Raw genomic sequence first — 22,761 nt, forward strand, 5'->3', positions numbered from 1 at the left:
TGGTTTAATTTACCTTACGAACGTGATGGAAATCTCCAATCTTGGCTGCGGCTCTGCCGCCACCGCCACGGCAACCATTTTTGTTACTGTAAATCAACTTTAACCATCCAACCGCATAGTATTATGTTTTCTAGTCCTAAAAAGGAAAAGAAATAAAATCAATTTAATAATCTAAAATGATTCATTTCATCCATGGATGAAGTTGCTGCAACTTACTATTTATTGAGGGAAGAAAACGAGTTAGTCGTTTGTGTTTCAAAATCAAGGCCAACAACAATCTTTTGTTATTATGGGTTTTCTTTACCCCGATCTTCTTCTCCTTCGGCATGGTGCGAAAGTAACTTCTAAACGCAAGCAATCAATTACGTAAGAATATTTTGCATGGGAAGTAATACTTTGCTTGTTAATTGACTGGGCACACCATGCATGAATAGTCAAATAAGCAGATTGAATCTTGGTCTCAACACCTCTTGCTAATCCAGGAACTTTCTAAATAAAGAAGGTAACCGTCTGGGGATTTTTATGATGTTCAGCAAGCAACTTGGTAGATAGCTGGACCAGTCAAGGTCCCCATGGGCTTCGTTCATTTATTTATAGAGTTCTGTGTCTGCGTTTTTGCAGCAACGTGTCGTTCATACAGAAGGAGTACTAGTCAATGTGTCGCCAGATAAATTGAAAACACGATCTATTTGCAGCCATTTGCATTGGCTTCACACCATTTTTTTTTTAAAATTGTTTTCCAGTGACAAATATGGTACTATTATTAAATATTAATGGGCCTACTAGAATAAATAAATTCCTCTTCTCGTGCTCTCTATTTCTTAAGTCTCACTCATCTTCTGCCGGAGTTAAAAAAAGAAAAAATAGTGATCACGATGAATTTCGAATAATGTCGGGTTACAGGAGTTGAAATGTATACTTGTACGGGTCTTAACAAGAGAAATTAATTAACCTAGCGTTGAAGAGTCGTATTGAATTTTGGAATGAAAAGAAGGCGAAATAAAATAAAATAAAAGGAAAATAATGGTAAACACGTAAACTTGGAGCGGTGAAAAATCTAAATTTATCTGCTCAACGCTCACCAATAATTGAGTGTGAATCTTCAATTAGTTCTAAAATCAGTCTACGTAGGATGATCCGAATCAACCGACTTAGTTAATCTTGATTGGTTATCGAGGAAATAAAGTGAAAATCGTCCTATATTTGCAAAACTACAGATGTATACGTTCCCTGCAGGAACATCAGTAACTTTCTTCATATACGCAGGGTTCTTTGATGCTCATCTGCCTCAGTCGTGTTTGCCATTAATAACACCTAGGCGCTGTCCATGGAAACTTGCAAGGTAATTGGCAATCAACCAGAAGGTTCGGCATTAAGTCTGCAACGACTAATCAAGCCATCCCATTCCCTCCAGACAGAGAGAGAGAGAGAGAGACAGAAGTGGGTTCCGGCCACCAAAATATTTGTAGTTGTAGTATTTCAGGAGTGCTCTGCGCTGAGGCTGCTCTTTCTTTCTTTGTGATTACTGGAATGAGGACACAAGAAAAGACTACTCCATTGCTTTCCGGTTTCTCCATTTGGGTCTATTTAGCACCTATTAAATTCTACCTAATTTTGCTTTTTAAATCTGCAAAAGCAACATCCGCCCTTTCCTGTGATGTGCCCCTCCTATCTTTTAGTCTAATTAATTCCCGCTGTTATTCTGCTACTAGTTTAGTGTAGCTCCCTCCAAAAAGTGCTTTGATTATTTTTCTCTGTCATACAAAGCAGAGCAGTAATAAACATCACCACCAAGTACATCTACCAAAAAATACATCACAGTGCCACCTCAAAATGTTTCCTTACAAAAGGGTCTTACGATATAAGCCACTAGTGTCCCTGTGGGGTTAAGTTCCCACATCGCTTGGGGGGGTTTGGGGGGTTTAGTAGTTAAGTGCTGCGGAGCACTTCAAAAGTTGCCGGCTTTTGAAGTGTCTTCGTAGAGTCCATTTATCGAAACACTCATACAAAAAACTGTGAGTTATGAAAGGGAAAAACCTGTCTCGGGGAGTCTGGGGGGTCTTTATCTCTTAGCAGCGGGGCACCCTGTGGGGTTAAGTTCCCACATCGCTTGGGGGGGTTTGGGGGGTTTAGTAGTTAAGTGCTGCGGAGCACTTCAAAAGTTGCCGGCTTTTGAAGTGTCTTCGTAGAGTCCATTTATCGAAACACTCATACAAAAAACTGTGAGTTATGAAAGGGGATATAAGCCACTAGTGTAGGATACCCTAGGCCTCCGGAAAAAAATATACTTCATTAGTTTTTTTTTGTTTTTTGGCAAATGAGAAGGTCTATCTTACTCCGGTATAGAGGTGGCAATTTGTCCCAAGTCCCAATGGGTTACCCATGCCCATGGGGACTTTGGGCGGGATGGGTACTGAAATTTGATATTGGGTTTAAAATGGGACAAATCCCAATTGTACCCATTAATTGATGGGAAATCTTGGGAAATACTTGGGTACCCATTGGGTTCAAATAGCAAGGGCTCCGTTTGGATTAGTTATTTTTGGGGGGTGTTTTTGAAATATTTTATTGTAGTAGTGTATATGAAAAATTTTTACTATAAATTTGTTTTTAAAATATTTGATATACTAATATGGATGGGATATTTTTTGAATTATTGTATATTACTGTAATATTGTATTTGAAAAACTTATTTTTTGAAAAAATAGCCAATCCAAACGGAGTCTTAGATTCAAAAATTATCTTTAACAATTTTTATAGTCATACTAACGAATATAATCTAGTAGTTTTCCTAGTCATTATCCACAAGAATTTCCAGCATTTCAGTCAATTTAGACCTGTCATCCTTGGACAATGATGAGAATAAATATTCAACACCCTAAGTACCTTGACGGCTTGACCATCTTGATATATGTTGGAATATGGTTGTATATCTATTTTTTCCTTTATTTGTTAATCCAATTTTTGGTGAGAATCTTGAGTATAAAGCACTTGCATGTTTATTTAATAAAACTAAAAGAAATTTAATAAATCAAAATATTAAATTGATATAAAAAATAAAAAATGAATTAAAGGAAAAAAAATATGTAGAAAATAGATTTGGGTATTGGGCGGGATCAATCTAAACCCATCCCAAAGTGATCCCGCCCAAGTTAGTCCCAAAACACATATGGGTAAGGTTGGACCCAAACCCATATGACTCGGTTCCATCTCAAACCCAATCAAATCCCGCCCATTTTGCCACCTCTACTCCTGTACTATAGGCTTTCGTTCCCCATTTTAGCTCCAAGATAAGAATACAGGTGTATTTCTTCCTCTAAATCTCTCCTCCAACCCTAAAAAAAAAAAAACCAAATCTACAAATCAGTTCTGAAGCCAATCATTTAATTTATTTAGTCTATCAGGCATATATTTATATATGTGCGCGTGCGGGGCAACTTCAATTCCCACGAACAACCAAACATAAGATCGATACCAGTGTTTGGATAGGAGATTATTTGCCCAAATATATTTGCTTACATCACCATTACAATTTCCAATACACCTTTTTATCTTCTCAATTAACTTTTTATCTCACATACATCACATCACAAAAAGTGATACAGTAAAAATATCTCAAATAACTTACAATCCAAACACAGGTTAGTGTGGTTGACTCAGATATGCGAGTGTGGTTGTCTTTCAATAAATGTCTTATCTTGCTCGTTCTAAAATTTTTGGGGAGCAAGGAAGAGAAAAGAGAAGAAGAGATAAAAGGATAAGGGGATCAAGAAAAAGATACGATTTACCAGAGAAAAATGTTGGAGAGTGGATTCTTGATATTAATACTCAAATTGTGGACTGGAGGGAGAAGACCAAGAGATAAAAGACAGCAGATCATTTCAATATATATATATATACACACACACAGAGCAGACTACTAAAGTGATAAAAAATTAAAAATAGAAGCAGGACACATCATTAGTCCACATATATGCATTACACGTTGGAGATGATATGTTGCTGGACGAAATACCGGTGACACACATCATTTCTCTACAAAGCCATGCCTACATTTTCTACCCTTTTGATCACTCTTTTTCCTTTGATTTCCCCTAAAACAGTCTACTTTCAAGGATTTGACTGGATCATAATAACCCAGGAAGGAAAATGTCGAACTACATCATAATACTAACTTGCAATTTTCACTTTGCGCCATACGACAATCTCATGGAAAGATGCAAAAGAATGAAGTATAAAAGCCACAAGACAAGTAAATTCTGTTGTTTGGATCTCTGTTGAAACTTGAAACAATGACATGCTTGGGTTTTCCTATCTCCGTGCACTGCTGTTTCATAAGGTTATCCGCTCCTCCGTAATAACCACTCTGTCCCAAGTGGATGTAGATCGTGAGGTGGATAAATAGAGGATTAACACCCCAAAAAAAAAACCTTGATTTCAATTTGAAGTACAAATTCTTGTTGTAATCCAAACTGTGTAACCAAAGTGATACACGTCTACCAAAAAGCCAACGAGGCCATAATCTAGTGGTGAAAAATACGTAAGTTTGAAGCTGTATAAGAAGTTCAACTATCAGATCTCTGCGAGGGAAGGACCAAAATTTTTAATTTAAGGGGAACAACCAAACACATGATACAATATATCTTACCATATATAAAGGTAGAAGAAAATGTATGGTATAAACTTTGAGTAAACCTCATACGCACTGTATGTGTATATACCATCACAGTTGGATGGATGATACATGAACAAAATTTTGATTTCAAATTCAAATTTTGCACATGTGTTATATATCTAACTGTGATTGTATATATACTGACAGTATAGACAAGATTAATTCCTAAAATTTTTCGTTACTTTTTCATTTTTTTTTATTTACCGTCGCAATAAAAAGCTAAATAATAGAAATATCCAATAACCGCCTATAACTTCTAATTTTTAACCAAAAAAAAAAAAGGGATCACAGTACACAATATAATAAAACTATGATTTCTCAGAGATTATGCTTTATTAATTTCAAAAATAACTCCTATCTTTATATATATGTAACTTTAAATTTATAAAGATTTATACATCTTGTTATATTTGTATTTACAAATCATGATATATGTCTATATAATCAGGAAGATGTGTCATTACTCTTATAATATGAGTTTTCACTAACTAGTATACCTTTTTCTTTTTTTTTTTTGGGAAGAAACTAACTAGTTGTATGCATTCAATGAGTGCGAATCACTAATCTTCATCTTCTTCTGTAAAAGAAAAATAGACTGCAAACTCCAACAGGTGAAAATGGTGGGGCACTCAGCCGGTGCACTGCACTCTTTACACATTCCCTTATCTTTACGTCCTGAAATCCTCACTGGGTTTCACATTCCCCTGCTGCTTCTCAACCTATCATCAAAGTATAAAAGGACGGAGACAGAGCACTCAACCAGTACTGCATTATTATACTAAACACAAGTGAGACAGATGCTCATGAAAATGGGCTATTTTTAATTTTTTTTTAGCCATTGAAAAAAAATTTTCGTGCCGTGTCTGTCTAATACAATGTACGGTAATTGTTGTTTCCTAATAACTTTGCAGCGGGTCCAATTTGTTTATACACATCCAGAGAAGAGAAAAGGAGCAAGCAAGCAGAGGCCACTATGCTAATTGCTAGGTCAGTAGAGTAAATGCGGGCAATGTGCTCCCCGATTCGATACAATGCATCATCGCATATGCTGAGAGAATCCTTCTCCTTGATTACTATATGTTATGTTAATCGCTGATTGGGCAGATCCTGGATTTGGGAATGCTGAATCAATCATGAAGAGATGGGGATTCTGATTCCTATTCCTATTCCTCCCCCCTCGCGGGTTTCAGTAGTTGGACCACCTTGAAGATCTGCCACCCCCCCACCTTCTTTTCTCTCGGACTATGAGATTCCTCACCAGCTTATATATACTACAGTACTATTGCTGGCTAGTTTTGGAGTACTTGTTTGTTAGTATATAACATCAACCAGACAGTTTTTCTTTATCATGTGTAATTCCCAAAACTGTTCACCAGCGAAACAGATGTCAGATGCACAGTTTAGATATTATTCTCTTCTTCTTTCTATATATTTTAATCATCTGCCAAAAGAAGCATAGTCACGGGCCAATCGAGTTGACTTGCTCTCAACTCGTTGAGGCAAGAAACGGGCATGTAACAATGTAGTAGCTCTTTTCTTTCTTTTCTTCTCTTTTAAATGTTGAAAAAAATGAAGTTCATTACTTCATTTGATGATGTTGATGAAGAAGGCTGACATATTGTGGCTTAAAGGAAAAAGCATAATGACAGCAGACCACCACCATACCACGTTCAATGCTTGCGGGGATAGTAGTAAGTAGTAAACAAGGGAAAAAACAACACCACACCCCCCAACGGGTCTAAATCATCCATCATACACTACAGACGCGAATCAAGAAGTGATCTCCACATCTAATGTCAGCCAATTAATGGACGGTAAAAAGGTGTCAAGACTCGAGCAAGAGAGTCAGAAACACACACACAAATATCTAATCTAAAAGTTAGAATCAGATGAGCATTACCTAACATGCACATGACATCTTTTTATCCTAAAGAACAAGGTAGAATGAATCCACCATCTCATCTCTGTATGTGGCTAGCTGCACATGACTTGAGCGTCTGCAATTTAACATGGGGATGGGGGCGGGAGGGTTGCCTTTATGCTACATCTTGCTCTTCTAATTATCACGTGAATCCTCATTTAACCCTATGCCTTTTCGCCTTCATTATCACTCATTTAACAAGGTTGGTATCAGAGATCTCTTGAACAAAATTAACTCCAATTTTCTCCTATAGCTAGGCATCATCATTATAAGATGGACTATGGAGTGGCGAGGAGGCGGGAGGACGACAGGAGAATGGAAAACTAAAAGTGCATTATACTACTACTGTTATCCAGGTACATTCTCCTAGGAGAAGTGATTAGTGATTAGTGATATTTTATGGTACTGAAAGAAGACAAAAGTGAAAGGGATGCGGTAACAAAAGAGATGCTCAACGGTCTTTAATTTAGGCTTTGATGGTAAAATATGATAAGAGAGAGTTTCTTTCAACCTCCTCACTAGTCAGTCCTCTTTAAAAACGTACTGGCATTATAGTACTTTTTTTTGGCAGGGTTTTGCTTTCCACTTTTGCTTGGGAAGCGCATCCAAGCTGCCAAAAGGCAATGGGCTCGCTCTCAGTGCTGCATGCTCCCTTCACATGTCCTTCACACACACACACACACACACACAAAGAGAGAGAGAGAGAGAGAGAGAGAGACCCATACCATACAATACAATGATACATTACATTAGAGTAAGAAGAAATGATCAGAAAGAAACGTTCCTTGCATGGTACCCAAGGCCAACCCTGAATAGTAAATTGCCGCTGAGCTGATTTTTTGACCAAACACATCTAATCTAATGATGCAAATGTCACTTAATTGCAAGGTACTTTTGAGTTAATTAATAAGATTCATTTAGGTAAGTTGATAGGGTCAGGTTTCGATGCGGTTGAATGCAACTCGACAAACTAACCGTTGCAGTTTTACTGCTACTTTACACCAATTTTATTTCATACCTCGGCGAAGATGCATTGCCACTACATCTTTGTGTTCGTCGTCGGCACAAGAATGCTAGTGGTAACTTTTTTATTTCTAAGAAGAAAAGAATTCCCCGTTTTCTGGGTTAGGTTTAGATGACATCATTGCGATGATATTCTATTCATCATCATCGCCCAGAATCTGCTGCAAACAAGGCAATTGGAGCTCGTAGCCCATATGATATCTAATCTAATTAATTCGTCATGTTCACTTAAATAACCTATCCATTAGATATATATATTCATCCCGTAAGCTTGCCTAGGTTTGCTTGTTCTTCTTGTCTCTTCTTTTATTTCAGTGAGCTACAGAAATCAATGCAGCCTTCCGCTATGCGCATTGCAAAAATAAATTTTTTTTTGTAGTAGTAGCTAGCTACTTGTAACTTAACACTGAAAAACTGAAAAAATAAACCAATCAGTGAGTGGTTATTGGTTTTGCTTGCATCCTGTACCTACATGGTTAAACCAAGGTATACTTCCTTACGCAAGATTTTTTTTTGGTTCAGTCCTCGCACGGTTCAATTTTCAGAGTAAAACCGCTGGATAATGAAGGTCATGGCGACTGGCCCATGAAAATACCTCAGCATTGGCTTGGGCTTTACATTACAGTGGATTGGTTTTTGAACCTAAATCATGACCCAATTATGTTCATCTTTCCAAATTCATCTACTATTTTTTTTTTTTTTTCAAAACTTTGCCAGACTAATCTCCCTGCGCCTATGCACCCCGCCCCCCAATGATACACAAAACGGGTAGAGAGATGACTCAAACACACGATTTTCAGAGTAAAACCGCTGGATAATGAAGGTCATGGCGACTGGCCCATGAAAATACCTCAGCATTGGCTTGGGCTTTACATTACAGTGGATTGGTTTTTGAACCTAAATCATGACCCAATTATGTTCATCTTTCCAAATTCATCTACTATTTTTTTTTTTTTTTCAAAACTTTGCCAGACTAATCTCCCTGCGCCTATGCACCCCGCCCCCCAATGATACACAAAACGGGTAGAGAGATGACTCAAACACACGATCTCGAGAACTAATTAGGTTACCCCGAGACCATCCGAGCCAATCCCAAGGGACTCCAAATTCATCTACTAGTATAAGTGACTTTTGATGTGCAACACACTTTGAATGGATTTACATAGGCAACTCATTTAAACCCGCGTAATTAGTGGGTAATGGACTGACTTGCATTATCTATTTATATCTATTTAAAAATAATTACACATTTAAACTCTTTTTTTTTTTGTGATTGTTAAGTAGATAATTTTGAATTTCTTAACAATCCAATAACGATAAAATGTCATTAATTCTCGTCAATGAAAAAAAAGACAGAAGAACAAGTAGAGTTTCAAGCAGATCATAAATGGATAATTAAGTATACCCATACTCATTTATAATCTGTTATCTCTAATGAAGACGAAATTAATAAATTCATTGACACTTAAATCATTGATTTACTAATAGAGGAGGATTTACCGACTAAATGTACCTGCAGCTGGTGTAATGCAAACTAAGCCGGTGTTAATGCCTTGTTTGGCCTCAAGAACGGCAAAAACTTAGGTAGACCCAATCTTCTACATTTAGTGATTGAAATTTTGTCACATTTTCAATATTTGATTCGGTGAATCACTACATGTATATAGATTAAATCTATTCAAATGTTTGCCCAAGAACAAAAAGGTTTCTGGAAGACCAGTATTGTCCAGTAGCAGCCGACTTAGAAAGCTGGTTGACGAACTGACTTGTGTGTTACGGATGGCCATCCAAGCATCAGTGCTGGCAGTGCAGAAGGTCCAGCGCCATTGAAACCAGTCCAGCCCAACCATAGCAGGCCCGCCCCAGCAAGCCTGGACAAATGTGGTCGAATGTCTCTGTCTCACTCTTACAGGCCTTGGCCCGACCTATGTTATTTAAAAGCATAATGCTACGACATTGAGTTATTCTTGCTTATAAATGCAATTGCATGCTTGTAAATTTTGGGCACAAAACCAGTTAAGTGGAACCAAAAGAAAATAAAGCCATTGCCAAAAGAAAAACGAAGGAAAAAAAAAAAAGAGAGAGACACAGAACTAAAGAAATAAACTGTGCCAGTCTGACATGATGCCAAAAACCAACGGCCGTTGACTTGTTAGCCACCATCAACGATTTAAAATTTAAGTAAAATGGAAAGTCGAGTGTTCAAATCTTATTTCTCATTATTTTATCATTTTGTGACTTTCTCAAATTCGTACGGATGTATAATGCATCCCGTTTGATTCGACGATTGTTCAATCTCATCGGTTCTCCCATTAACTTAACTAGACATCGCGTTTGATTCGACGATAGTTCAATCTCATCGATTCTCTTATTAGTTTAGCTGGCCTCTCCTATAATAAACTAAAGTAGGAATAGAAATAGATTAAAATAGAAGTAGATTGTGACAATTGATCGAAAAGAAAAAAAAAAATGACTCAAAAAAATAGTAAAAAGGAGATCAAATCCACGGTAGAAGAAGGTTGGAAGCCGGCCACGTTCTGAGACAACCTTTGGCGTTTGAACTACTGATTGTAACCACTGAATCATAATTTGACACGTGGCAACTGTCCTGTTTTTTATTCCCCGCCGTTCCGTTATCACCACAAGATTCTTAATCTAGCGGGCCCAACCCAGTCTCTCCAAAAATTATCTTCTACCAGAAAATGAAATATTCAATTCCCAAAAATGAAAAAAAAAAGAAAACGAAAATAAATTATCACCAGAAGGAATATTAAATAAGCGGAGAAATTTAAAAAAAAAATGGAAAAGACTGAAAACAAAGTGCAGTAGTACATGGGATGGGACAATCTTTTCCATTTCAGTTTAGTCCAACAGAGCCAGCGGTGGCTGTGTAAGTACTGAAGTTGCCTCGCGACCGGAAAGCTTGATTATGCACTTGGGTTTTCTATGAAAAAGCTTAAATTTTGGTGAATAAAAGTTGATAATCGCAGCTTTTTCGTTCGTGGGTTTTGGTTATTGGTCGGAGGGGATGGCTTCTTCAATGGTCAGTGGAGTTGAAAAGCTCATAAGGGTTGCGCCAGCTGGCTTGGGTTTCAGTGGGTCAGATTTACACGGGAAGCATTTTCCCAAGCTGGGCTTAGTATCTTGTGCTGGAAATGGGGTAAATATCAGGGCCAGAAGCAAAATCCCTGTTTTGAGATGCAGCCTTGCGGAATCTAGGCCGCCTTCACAACCCAGATTCATTCAGCACAAGAAAGAGGCATATTGGTTTTACAGGTTTCTGTCTATTGTTTATGACCATGTGATAAACCCTGGGCACTGGACTGAAGACATGCGAGACGAGGCACTTGAGCCAGCTGAGCTCACCAGCAGGAATATGATAGTGGTAGACGTTGGTGGAGGAACAGGGTTTACTACTTTAGGAATAGTCAAGCATGTGGATGCTAAGAATGTTACCATTCTTGATCAGTCCCCTCATCAGCTTGCCAAGGCTAAGCAGAAGGAGCCCCTGAAAGATTGCAAAATTATTGAGGGCGATGCAGAGGACCTTCCCTTTAGAACTGATTATGCTGACAGATATATCTCTGCTGGCAGGTGCATTCCTCAATCTTTTGCCTATTGGTTATTCTGCTTTCTTTAAAATTAAATTGAGTGAATATAATTCGTGTTTATGTTGCTTCTTGAACTTGTTTTCTGATGACTTCGTAATACAAGATCCCAAGCATCATGACATGGAAGCTTGAAACTTTGAAACACAGAGTTAGCATCTCTTCCTGTTTGGAGATGATACTAAAAGAACAAACACTGATTTCTAGCTGTTAGTGAGATGCAAATTCCCCAATGCCTAGTGTGCTTCATCATGTTGAAATTAGTGACTATGTTTCTTAATTAAAGTCTGAACTGGTTCATTTCCTAGTTTATTTAAAACTTAGCTTCTTTCCCATGCCAAACTAAAGGTGGAAGCTATAAGTTCTGTAGAGACAATCTTCTTTATCTTTAACAAGTTCCATGACTGTTTCTCTCTCTCTCTCTCCCCCCTCCCCCCTAGTATCGAGTACTGGCCAGACCCACAGCGTGGTATCAGGGAAGCATATAGAGTCTTGAAACTTGGAGGCAAGGCTTGCATAATTGGTCCAGTACATCCAACATTCTGGTTGTCTCGATTTTTTGCAGATATGTGGATGCTTTTCCCAAAGGAGGAAGAGTACATCGAATGGTTTCAAAAGGCTGGATTTAAGGATGTTAAACTGAAGAGGATTGGCCCAAAATGGTATCGTGGTGTTAGACGACATGGTCTCATCATGGGATGTTCTGTAACAGGTGTAAAACCTGCATCTGGTGACTCACCTCTGCAGGTAAAACTCTCAGTTTTTCTTCCATGTTCGCATTAACCTATGATATACCCTGTCGAATTTACACCATTATTAAGTATTTGGCCTTTCATACTTCAACTAGTCTTCGCCATTTCAATATTGTTCCTCCAACAAGTGCCAAGTCCTCAGCTCATTGGACTTGGGTTTACTTCTTCAGCCACCAAATAAACCTTAAGAAATTGGGGCATCTTCTTTACCATTGCAGGCTAAGACATCAAATTTTACTTGTCCACTTGCATAAATGAATATCCTACTTGAGGTAGATTGAAAAGGTGATCTTGGTAAAACAAAGATTATCAGGAAATACATTAGGATCCAGCAGCAATATCATTGCTTTCATATTATTAGAACTTTAAGGCTCTAACCTCTCTCGAGACCTCCTTTTCTTGTATGCTGGTGGTTCGTATGGTTCATGGATTCATGTTTGGCCCTCTTAATTGGAATTAGAAACTGCAATGTATGTGACTAGTCAGCCTAAATCCAAAAGGCAATCATGCATACATTTGTGTTCTGTAAGATTGTCTCCAGAAAAGTGTCAAACTTTGATACTGCTAATGCTTAATATTAGTTAATCATGCCTAAGTCTGTGAGGGTATTGTGCATATACGTACGCTGGGTTTTCATATTGCTGTTGTTGTAACTTGTAAGATCAGCTAATCACAAACTCAAATCTCCAAGCCAAGGAGTTCAAATGGATAATCTTTATCTCCTAGTCCAATATTACAGAATTTCTTCAATTGTTGGTTTCAGTTTCTGTTTTGCCTTAGCTTTACTTGTTTCCATGATCTTGTCCCTTCTCAACACAAAGTTTATCCATTGCTTTATGTTGAGAATGCACTTTTTCCTCTTGCGAAAGTCTTGTCGCAATTTCAGTTTTAACTAATTGCATTTGCATGGTTGTAAAAATTTTTGCAGATTGGTCCAAAAACCGAGGATGTATCAAAACCTGCAAATCCCCTGGTCTTTCTCCTACGCTTCATGCTTGGTGCTATGGCAGCTACCTACTTTGTCTTGGTTCCTATTTACATGTGGCTGAAAGATCAAATTGTTCCCAAAGGTCAACCAATATAAGGAAGGGGACCTTTTTACCTGGTTTTCTTGCTAGGGATATGCTTCTCGTAATAGCTACTAGGAGTTTGCGGACATCTTTAATTCGTAGTAATGATGATGATGTAATCCCTCAAGGCTTCTCCAATATACAAGCCATGCTTGTTCACATGCGAGGGATATAAGAGCTACTAGGGGTTTGCGGACATATTCGTAGTGATGATGACGATATAATACCTCAAGGCTTGCTTCTCCAATATACAAGCCATGCCTGTTCACACAAGAAAGATAGGCAGCTTCTGAATCCCAGTTGCAGTGAACGCTTTTCCTCGTATCCATGAGTTAGAGCAACTATCTTCATTTTTATGACACGGAATCCAGTAATCCTTCTGTAGTTCTTGGAGTATTTGTCGAATATCTAGTTGATTTTGCATATGATTTTTCAGGTTTCTCTCCTTGAGTTTTTTACATCGGACCATGCTCTAAATTTGCCGGCCACACATGCTTCATGCTGCCAACTGACCTAAACCCATTTATTCCATAGATTACCGACAGCCTCACAGAACCTCTTGTATGTGAATACAACACCATTGCCTCCGCACGTCACAAAGTTTCAATCTTTGCAGAGTATGCCAGGACACTAAATTTCTAACAATAACGGACCTTTGACATGCAGTCTATGTGAAGCCACCTTGAATTTATACAGCATCATTCTGAAGTTCACTAGGCTGCATATAACATGTACTGGAACTATTCCCCGGAAAACAAAAACTTAGAAACAGGACAAAGGACTTCAAATCGGATAGCTGTTCTCAAGTCTTAATAATTCATGTTAAAAACAGGAAGCTAAATCACCAGAATAGGAATAAGGAAATGTTAAACATCTCAAATAAACTATTGGCCAGTGTTACGTATGAAAATGCAAGAACTATCTTGGAACCCATAGTTCTTTTCTCATTACCACTCTAATAATCTTCTGCGACAGCAAATTTATCAATCTTCATCATCATGGTGGAACCTACAACTATGTTGACACTCCAATAGGACTAACATCCTCATATGAGACCAATCCCCTCTGCTCCCCAGGGGAGCTTGATTGAGATCTGGTAGTTTGTTGTGCTATTTTTTGTTGAGTAGCATTAGGAGATCCAGAATGAGAACCATGGCCCTTAGAGCTTGAAGTTGACACCCCCCTACTCGGATGAAAGTCATCCACTGGTGGTCCTAGGCGTGATTTAAGTCTATCACTTACTGCACCCCGTGCGTTGACGGGGCTAGGACTGCGCACAGGACTCCTGCTGCGACGCCTTTCATGGCCACGGTGAGCATCAGGGCTACGAGAGTCACTTCTACTTCGACGACTCCTCCGTTCATATCTAACAAAAAGAGATGAGAACTAACTTGAGACCTATGTATGTCTAACAGAAAGTAAGACAGCTTAACAATAGAAGAACCACCATGTCAAAAGATAAAACTACAATCGAGTTAGATATGATCCTCATGGAGCACAACTAAACAAAAACCACAACTTGGATATAACATAAAAGATGGAGGGGGAATACAAAAGGGGGTGCCGGGAAGGGAAAGAGAGGGGGTCGGTCCGGAACCCTAACGGACTCCTCCATTCATATCTACCAAAAAGAGATGAGAACTAACTTGAGACCTATGTATGTCTAACAGAAAGTAAGACAGCTTGACAATAGAAGAACCACTGTGTCAAAAGACAAAACTACAGTCAAGTTAGATATGATCTTCATGGAGCACAACTAAACAAAAAACACAACTTGGATATAACATAAAAGATATAGGTGGAATACGAGAGTGGGCCAGCACAGAACCTTGGTGGACTCCTGCCTCTTGGCGAACTTCTGTACCGCCGTGGTGGTGAGCGTTCAGAATAGCCTCTGTAGCTTGGATACCTGATAAAAATGAAATCAACCAGTTAAGAACAGTTGACACCTTTACCAATTAGACTATGAAACTACATGGCTTGGAGTTACCTATCCTGGTTCCTCGCAATATTTCTCCCACCATAGCGATAAGACCTCTGAGGTGATCTTTCAGGAGATGGGGTACGATAGCGTCTCACAAAGGAATAGCGATCAGTGAAGCCACGGCCTTTCCTAATGCGTCCAGTAGCTCCATTTGGCGAATGGCTTCTGGAGTCTTCATGCTGATTTAATGCAGCAGGTGGAGGTTTGCCATGCAGTGGACTTCTGTCCCTTAGTTGACTGGATGTCCTAAGAGTTCTACTCTCGTTATTGACCCCCTGACTCATGCCTCTTTTAGGACTCGTACTAGAACTCCTCTGACTGCTCAATTTTTGCCTTGATCTAGCACCATGTTTAGGACTGATGCACATTGCACATAGAAAAGGTTTAGATCAATCCCTAATTACAAGTCATCTCATATATCATGACAATTAACAAATAAGACAAATTTACAACCTTGATTTTCTTGAATCATCTGAATCACAATCCAGCTTAGTAGCTTTGTCAGCCTTTGCTCCTGTACTGTCACCATTATTCGAAAGTTCATTATTCTTCTGAGAAGGTTCTCTCTCTTCGTCAGATAAGTTGGCCTCTGCCATCTTCTGTTTATTATCCTTCTGCTGCCCTATTACAGGGGCTGGAACTTTCTTCTCTTTATTTGCTGAAAGTAGAAATTAGGAAAGTCAAATGGTAAGATGTCTTACACGCTAACACAGATGGCTGGAGAGGTAAATTAGAACGTATAGATCATTTTCTCAGTTCCAGTATCAACTTATTATGCTAATGAGTCACTTTGACCGGCAAACTCACGGCGCTTTGCAATTTCAGCATCAGAGCTTCTCCTGCTGCTGCTACTGTTGTCACTCTCTGAGCCACTAGAACTTCCTGAACTCCTGGAAAAAATCACAAAGTTTTAGAAAAGAGGACCAAAAAGGAACTTTAGAAGCATAAAATAGGATCAAAAGATACATTTAATGCAGAGAAAACCAATACCATTTCCTCTTTGATCTTTTATCCTTTTTAACTCTTCTCCTGACACTTCGTCCAGTCCCTTTTTTCTCTCCATGTCTACGCTTCTTTCTCTCTCTCAACCTTCTCCTCTTTCTGTGCCGCCTTCCATCACTGGAAGAACTTGAAGATAAAGAATCTGATTCAGAATCAGATTCAGAATCTGTATAAGAATCAGTATCTGAAGAGTATGATTCAGAATCTGTATCAGAGCTATATGAATCAGATGAAGAGTATTTCCTTTTTTTCCTCTTCCTCCAGTCTTCTGATTTACGATTTCCTTTAACACGCCCATCAGAACTGTCGTCGGGAGATACAGGTTTGGCTGATTTTTTCTTTCTTCCTGGTTAAGGAAGACAACAAGCAATCAGAACAATAACAGCTAAGGGAGTGTAATGTGGTAAAGCATACAATGACCAGGATGATTTGTCTCCAGATTTTAGTATTACCTGTCTGAGTTCCAAAGGCATCATGCGTGCTGCTCTGAGATGACTCACCAGAATCTACAATCTTTACAACACCAGACGGCTTTCCATCTGCTGTCCCCACTCGTTCAACTCTCCTAATAACTTCCATTCCCTCTACAACCTTACCAAACACAACATGCTTCCTGCAATGTTCAAGCAAAAAATAATAATAATAAAAACGTACAAATGACCAATTTATAGTCACAGGAAATTTTAGAGTTGGTTTATGTTGCCAGTAATGGAAATAACAAATCAGATAAGCCTCTCAGTCAACTTTGAGTATTAAATTTGCCATGCCAACATAAATCACAAAACAAATACCCATCAAGATGAGGTTGGCGCTTGAAGGTTATGAAGAACTGAGAACCATTTGCGTTTGGACCACTATTTGCCATTGAGAGAAGACCAGCCTCACTATGATCCAGTTTGAAATTTTCATCTGAGGAAAGAAACAAATTCATAAATTCCTCAAAAGGTAACCATCATCAATTAGGAAATGCTATAACATGCATAAAATTCTACCAGGAAATTTCCCTCCATAGATGCTTTCTCCTCCAGTGCCTGCAAACCATTAAAACGTCGTGCCTTACAAGTCTGGGCATGAAGATGGAAGTTAACCGAGCATCTGGATCAATTGAAAGATGAGTTCCAGGAGATAAAAGTCCATACCATTTCCTTTTGAAAAATCACCACCCTGCAGGTACAGGAAGAAAGATGCACAAAACACAAATTTTAAAATCTTAGCAACATATGCGGTCATACTTATTCCACATAAACACAAGAAGGGAAAAAATATGCAAAAGCTAAAACTTATTCGTGACAATGGATAAGATGGTGGCCGCCTCTGTGTATTTCCGGTTCATGAATATAAACAACTGACGTCTAACTTATAATAAGCCATTGAACATCAACATCATATTGTAGCTTAGAAGGCCACAACTAGGATATAGAACTACAAAAATATTAATGACAGAGAAATTATGAGTGCATGCAGAAGAAAATTTGCAATGAAAAAATTGTACAAAAATGTATTTATTTCCAGCAAAAAGATTAATAGGCACAAAAGGCATATTCATATTTCCATCAGAAAGTCATTATGGCAGAATGAAACATCACATTAAATTTTGAAACTCAAACTTTTCAAGAGTTTCAAATTCATCAGAATCTGCGAGCCTATTGAAAATAATTGGTGAATCTGCTGTAATCCATGCCATTAATTTTCAGGTTAAAGTATGAGAAGACAGAGTCAACACAGAAAATGCAACACAAGTCAAGACAGAAACATAAGCACCTTCTCAATTGCTTATAGGGGGATGTAATGCTATATTTATAAGAAAAAAAAAACAATTTTGTCCAACGGTTAGGGGTACAGGCACTATCATATTCAAAGATACATCTATGAAGCAGAAAATGAGCCTTGATGGGTGTACTAGAATAAGAAAACTCCATGAAGTCAAGATGAAAGAGTGTCATCCTTTCACGCAAAACATTTAAATACTAAGCAGTCAGCAACACCATGTCATTCTGAATGCATTGAACATTAAAATATGCATTTCAGATAACAGCTGATAGATTATGCCACATTAAAACATCAGTGAAAATGTGATGCATATCTTCTTTTAGCAAATGTACCTGTGCCATAAATCCTTTGATTATGCGATGAAAACTAGATCCCTTGTAGTGTAGAGGCTTTCCAGTTGAAGATCCAATCCCCTTTTCACCTACAGAATCACACAGTAAAATTCCCAGGCAAAGAGTGACTCCTCACAACTGACCACTATGCCTTTAGCACCAACCATTAGTTTAGAAAATTAAAAAATGACTTATCACACTGAAATAAAGCTGAAAGAACATGGTACATTGACTCTACAGTTATAAGATTTGATTTAGTGAAAAAAGTCTAACAACTTAAGCAGCCAATATTTCTAATTTAAAGAGACAATGCCATGTGAGTTCAGCTAATCACACATTCAACATGATTTGTAGAAGTATACCAGTACAAAGTGCCCGAAAATTCTCAGCCGTCTTAGGCACAACATCGGCAAACAACTACACATTTAAAAACACAACATCATCAGTATCCAAGTGAAGAATTCCCTGAATAATGCAATGTCTCAACAGGTTGTAAACTGCAGAAATCAAATAAAGAAAATTACAAAAGTATATCAAGTATATCAAGTATGAAATCTCAAAGATCAGATTGAACCTCAATAGTAATTCGCTCTGCAGGACTCCCATCAATTGACACATCAAAGAATACAAGTGGATTCTTCTTCTTAGACATCCCTATCTCGTATTCCTCTGCAATGCTGAAATATCACCAGCTAAAATACAATTCCACAGTAACACATAATAAGTGGTACACTGTTTCTATAAATGTCTCGGCTTATTGCAAAATTGACAGTCAGTGATTAAAACTATTGAGAGAAATTAGACTTCAATCCCACCACTCCCAAATCAAAAGGAAATAAATAAATCAAGAGCCACAATCAGAGTCAGTTGCTGCAGAATAACATCAAATGATTCAAAACAAAGATTAGATACTCTCATTGACAAGGAATATGAACTTCCAATTCGTAATTGGGATGGACAAAATGGACAAAAATTTCTATACCTCATATATATTAAATTTGCCATGAGACTCATCCTCGGATCAGGTTAAACACAAGCCGCTTATTCTAAGGAAACCAAAAAACTTAGTACTATAAGACTTTGCAAAATGATGCAAAATGTCAATATATTGTTTAATACTTTAATGGGAAATTCTGGCTTAGTCCTCTTGAAAAAGTCCATGAAGCAGCCAATTGTTGTCAGTATCTATATAATGTAACCAATATTGCAACCCAAAAGGCATATAGAACTGGTTGGTACATAAATGGGTTAATAACAGAATAACCCCTAAAATAAAATTCTCATTTTGCCCTTAATTCTTTCAATTGGATCAGTGTGGCCATCGACTTGTCGATTTTTCCCAGTTTCACACAATCAGCCTACTACAACCGCCAATCAATATGGATTTTTAATGTGAGGTGTTATATGCCCTCAGTGAAATTAATGATGTGGTGCAAAAAATGTATTTTCAAATTTATAAAAACGAAAGAACAGATATGTCCCGAATTAAATTCATTAGTATGCGAGCACATATGCACTCACGTACATACTTTTCTACCCACATCCAAACATGAATGCTTTTATAAAGTATTTAATTGTGAGATTTAGCAAAATGTGCACCTCATATGACAAAGACAAACGTAGTTTGTGTCTATTTGGTTGACGTTATCAGGTTGGAAAATTTTGAAAAGTTCAGGGAGCAGATTTATCCAATTTGACAATGAGAAGCGCAAGGTGAAAAAATGACTTTATGGTAGGGATACTTTGTGACTAACTATACTAAAAAAAAGAATAAAAATACTATATAATAACAAGAGAAAGAAACAGCGCCAAGATTGAAACTTTACACAGCTAAAAACCAGTAAAATCCAGCTTTGTACGGCCCAAAACCCTAATTTTTACCAATGCTCTTTCTAGCTGATTGATTGTACCACGCCGTTACCATTCCAAAGAACAGCTCTTGCCTAAAACGATGACTACAACACCGCTAAGTTAAGGTGTGAGGAGATCTGCAAAACCCTAAACCGTAATTCTTCTCAAACGCTACATCCGACCAAAATAAAATCCTTTTCTCAGGTTTATACCTGTCAGTTTCGAATTGAACTTATCTACTGGTTAAAAATAATTCAAAACAATGACGAGATTACCGGAAAATTATAATCCGAAAAAGTCAGAGGATTTTAACGGAAGGTACACTGTAAAGCAAAATTACACGGGAAAAAACCTGGACTCGGTATAAATCCGGTTGAGTTAATCCAGAGTGATGAAAGAAGTCGGCGGCGGGCAATCGCAGACGGTGTAGTACTTAATCAGAAGGGAGTCCAGTAAGATAAAAACTAGGGATTTCTTTTTCCTTTTTTTTTTTTTATTCCCAAGCGGGGGATCGCGTGTGTGACAGACCAATTTATTACAATAATCAAGTGCGACTTTTCAAACAAAAAAAAAAAAAAATCTGATGCGATATGCACCTATCATGGGACTCCACGTAAGGGATAATTTCAAAACTTCCCCTAAAATTTCTAACAATTTCACTATCATCCTCTGACGTTTGGGAAATTACACTAACCTCCCTTAAGATTTATGATTTGGTAAAATCAGTTCATCTCTAAAAAGGCATGATCAAAAAGTTACTTCCAAGAGATAAATAAATGTTTTATTCCACAAATGCCCTTTATAAATTCCAGTCAACGTGTATTAGCAAAAACAATTATCAGTCAAAATGTATTACAATTATGATTGTCTCAAAAAATTTCGCGATTTTCAACTAAAAGTATAATTATTAAATATTAAACTAAGAACAATAGAAATTATTTATTTGATTAAGGGTATGTCTTTTGTGATTTTAAATAGAAAAGAAAATTCAATTTTACCTTTCTTCTATCTCTTTCCTCGACCACTTCCATAAAATTATTTTAATACAAAAACTGGCTCTTTAGTTTCTAAACCAAGGGAGAAAATCCTTAAAAACAAACTTATTTTTCTATTTTTTTCCTCAGCGCTTCCTTTGTTCTACCCAACCTTTGTTGTAGAGAAGAATAGATGGAGCGCAGAGTATGCCCATTAATAAGGTTGTCCTCAACTGTAATGGTAATTTCCGTGATCCTTTTAGCTCGTGAGGCTACCGCAAGATCTGATCTTCCCTTGGTCGAAAGGAAGTTAAGATCATGTTGGCAGCTTCAACTGCTAATGGCCCACAATTTCATAAGTATGAGTACAACATTCGTAGGATAATAAAGAGAGAGAGAGAGAGAGGAGGAACCATTTTGCTTCCATTCTTGAACTTGATGGATATTCATAAGGTCGAAAAATACTAAAGGGAATAAAGGGATATTTATACATGGGAGAGAGAAGGGTAGAAAGGAATGAGATCCCTTTTGAGTTTTTTTCTTTTTTCTCTAAATTAGAAAAAGTATTCCTATAAATATATATGTATGTATTTATGTATCATATGTGTATCTCACAGATCTTTTATTATTGGGATTGAAAAGCCTATGAAATACAAATAATTCTATGAACAATGAAGATGGCGGTGGTCCATGTAGACAAGCAAAAGTCGCCAACAGCCTTTTGGAGATGGAAGATAAAGGGTTCAACTTTTGGCTCCCACCATATACTTGACACTTAATTGTAATTGTCACTTTCAAGTGGCTTCTTCCGAGGGCGTTTCTCGTTGGCTCCTTTCCTTCTAGATTAGACTAGAGTGCGTTATACAAATGTTATCGTTATGACCAAAAAAAAAATTGTAGACAAGCAAGAGTTTCTAAACCCGCACCTCTTATTAACTTTGGCTTTGGGTGTACCCTCATCTTTTTCGTGTTATATATCTTCACTTCAGCCCAGCTTCTTTCAACTCTCAAATGAAGTAGAAAATTATCCAGGATGTATATGTACATCGCGTGGCGTCCATGGGGACCTTTTTTGCAATTTTGCATGGCACCGGCCTTCTATGAACTAATTAATTAACATGGCTGCCGGAGAAAGGGAAGGCATCTTGCCTAACAACCTCATATGAGCTAGTATCTCTTATTGATTACACTAAAGATTACTGGTACATATACATCGTATTATACCCCTTAGATTGGACTTTGTTTTGTTATATGAAATTTGTCAAGCGTGAAAGAGTACAAGTAACTAACTCCTGTAGATGAGTCGCCTACCACAAAACTTTAAATTAATTTTTTTGTTGGGCTACAGGTTGGAAGATCGAATCCTCGGACTTGTAGTTAATTCAGAAGGTATTCCTTAGAGGTGATTTTGAACTTCGTAAATTTTCCTCGACATCTTTAAATCCAACCATTTTCCTTAGGTTAGTCTCCTCTAAGTTTCCTTGGAACCCTTCATCGCTTCCCCTCTTTATTGGCGTAGGAGCTGTGTTTTAAAACTCGGATCGAATCAGTCGGTTCGATCGATCGAATCGAGAATCGGTCAAGTATTCGATCCGAATCATGCTTTAAAAATTGGGTAAGGAAAAACCCGGTTAAATTCGATCAAAACCCAGGTTTGATCGGGAAAATCGGATTTTCCGGTTCAAACAGTTTTTTTCTAAAAGAAATTCAAACTTTTTTAATATTATGTTTTGACCCCTAGATTGTTAAAAATTATTAATATACCTCAAATATTTCATACTTTATCAATATTTTCTTAA

The 22,761-nt window shown here is 37.6% G+C and overlaps 2 protein-coding genes across 7 annotated transcripts; one reads left to right on the top strand and one right to left on the bottom strand.

The window, feature by feature from the left end:
* Positions 1 to 10,383: 10,383 nt before the first annotated feature.
* On the top strand, positions 10,384 to 13,472 carry LOC140013898 (2-methyl-6-phytyl-1,4-hydroquinone methyltransferase, chloroplastic-like). The gene is made up of 3 exons (XM_072064138.1): positions 10,384 to 11,213; positions 11,668 to 11,974; positions 12,908 to 13,472. The coding sequence occupies exons 1-3, from the start codon at positions 10,648 to 10,650 to the stop codon at positions 13,061 to 13,063; spliced, it is 1,029 nt and encodes a 342-aa protein (XP_071920239.1). The 5' UTR covers positions 10,384 to 10,647; the 3' UTR covers positions 13,064 to 13,472.
* A 339-nt stretch (positions 13,473 to 13,811) lies between these two features.
* On the bottom strand, positions 13,812 to 20,501 carry LOC113715882 (peptidyl-prolyl cis-trans isomerase CYP63-like). 6 transcript variants are annotated; one of them, XM_027240197.2, is made up of 14 exons: positions 20,341 to 20,501; positions 18,712 to 18,806; positions 18,500 to 18,554; positions 18,138 to 18,226; positions 17,175 to 17,199; positions 17,028 to 17,066; positions 16,827 to 16,944; positions 16,488 to 16,648; positions 16,024 to 16,381; positions 15,841 to 15,923; positions 15,487 to 15,691; positions 15,040 to 15,390; positions 14,878 to 14,958; positions 13,812 to 14,415 (listed from the first exon to the last, which is right to left on the bottom strand). In XM_027240197.2, the coding sequence occupies exons 2-14, from the start codon at positions 18,787 to 18,789 to the stop codon at positions 14,064 to 14,066; spliced, it is 1,995 nt and encodes a 664-aa protein (XP_027095998.2). In that variant the 5' UTR covers positions 18,790 to 18,806; positions 20,341 to 20,501; the 3' UTR covers positions 13,812 to 14,063. The 6 variants fall into 6 exon arrangements, with proteins under 6 accessions (XP_027095998.2, XP_027095988.2, XP_027095993.2 ...); XM_027240187.2 differs by having other exon boundaries at positions 18,712 to 18,814; positions 20,341 to 20,499; XM_027240192.2 differs by having other exon boundaries at positions 18,712 to 18,829; positions 20,341 to 20,499.
* Between the last annotated feature and the right edge of the window lie 2,260 nt (positions 20,502 to 22,761).

The sequence above is a fragment of the Coffea arabica genome, chromosome 1e (genome assembly GCF_036785885.1).
Source record: "Coffea arabica cultivar ET-39 chromosome 1e, Coffea Arabica ET-39 HiFi, whole genome shotgun sequence".
Lineage (NCBI taxonomy): Eukaryota > Viridiplantae > Streptophyta > Magnoliopsida > Gentianales > Rubiaceae > Coffea > Coffea arabica.

What these genes read in the sequence shown, in the direction of transcription:
- LOC113715882 (XM_027240197.2), bottom strand. Translation starts at nt 18,789, where the DNA reads ATGTCTAAGAAGAAGAATCCACTTGTATTCTTTGATGTGTCAATTGAT. An exon ending in TCAAAGGATTTATGGCACAG is followed by an intron (nt 17,200 to 18,137) that starts GTACATTTGCTA and finishes CTGTACCTGCAG; the next exon opens with GGTGGTGATTTTTCAAAAGG. An exon ending in ATTGCGAGGAACCAGGATAG is followed by an intron (nt 14,959 to 15,039) that starts GTAACTCCAAGC and finishes CATTTTTATCAG; the next exon opens with GTATCCAAGCTACAGAGGCT.
- LOC140013898 (XM_072064138.1), top strand. Translation starts at nt 10,648, where the DNA reads ATGGCTTCTTCAATGGTCAGTGGAGTTGAAAAGCTCATAAGGGTTGCG. An exon ending in AGATATATCTCTGCTGGCAG is followed by an intron (nt 11,214 to 11,667) that starts GTGCATTCCTCA and finishes CCTCCCCCCTAG; the next exon opens with TATCGAGTACTGGCCAGACC. An exon ending in CTGGTGACTCACCTCTGCAG is followed by an intron (nt 11,975 to 12,907) that starts GTAAAACTCTCA and finishes AAATTTTTGCAG; the next exon opens with ATTGGTCCAAAAACCGAGGA.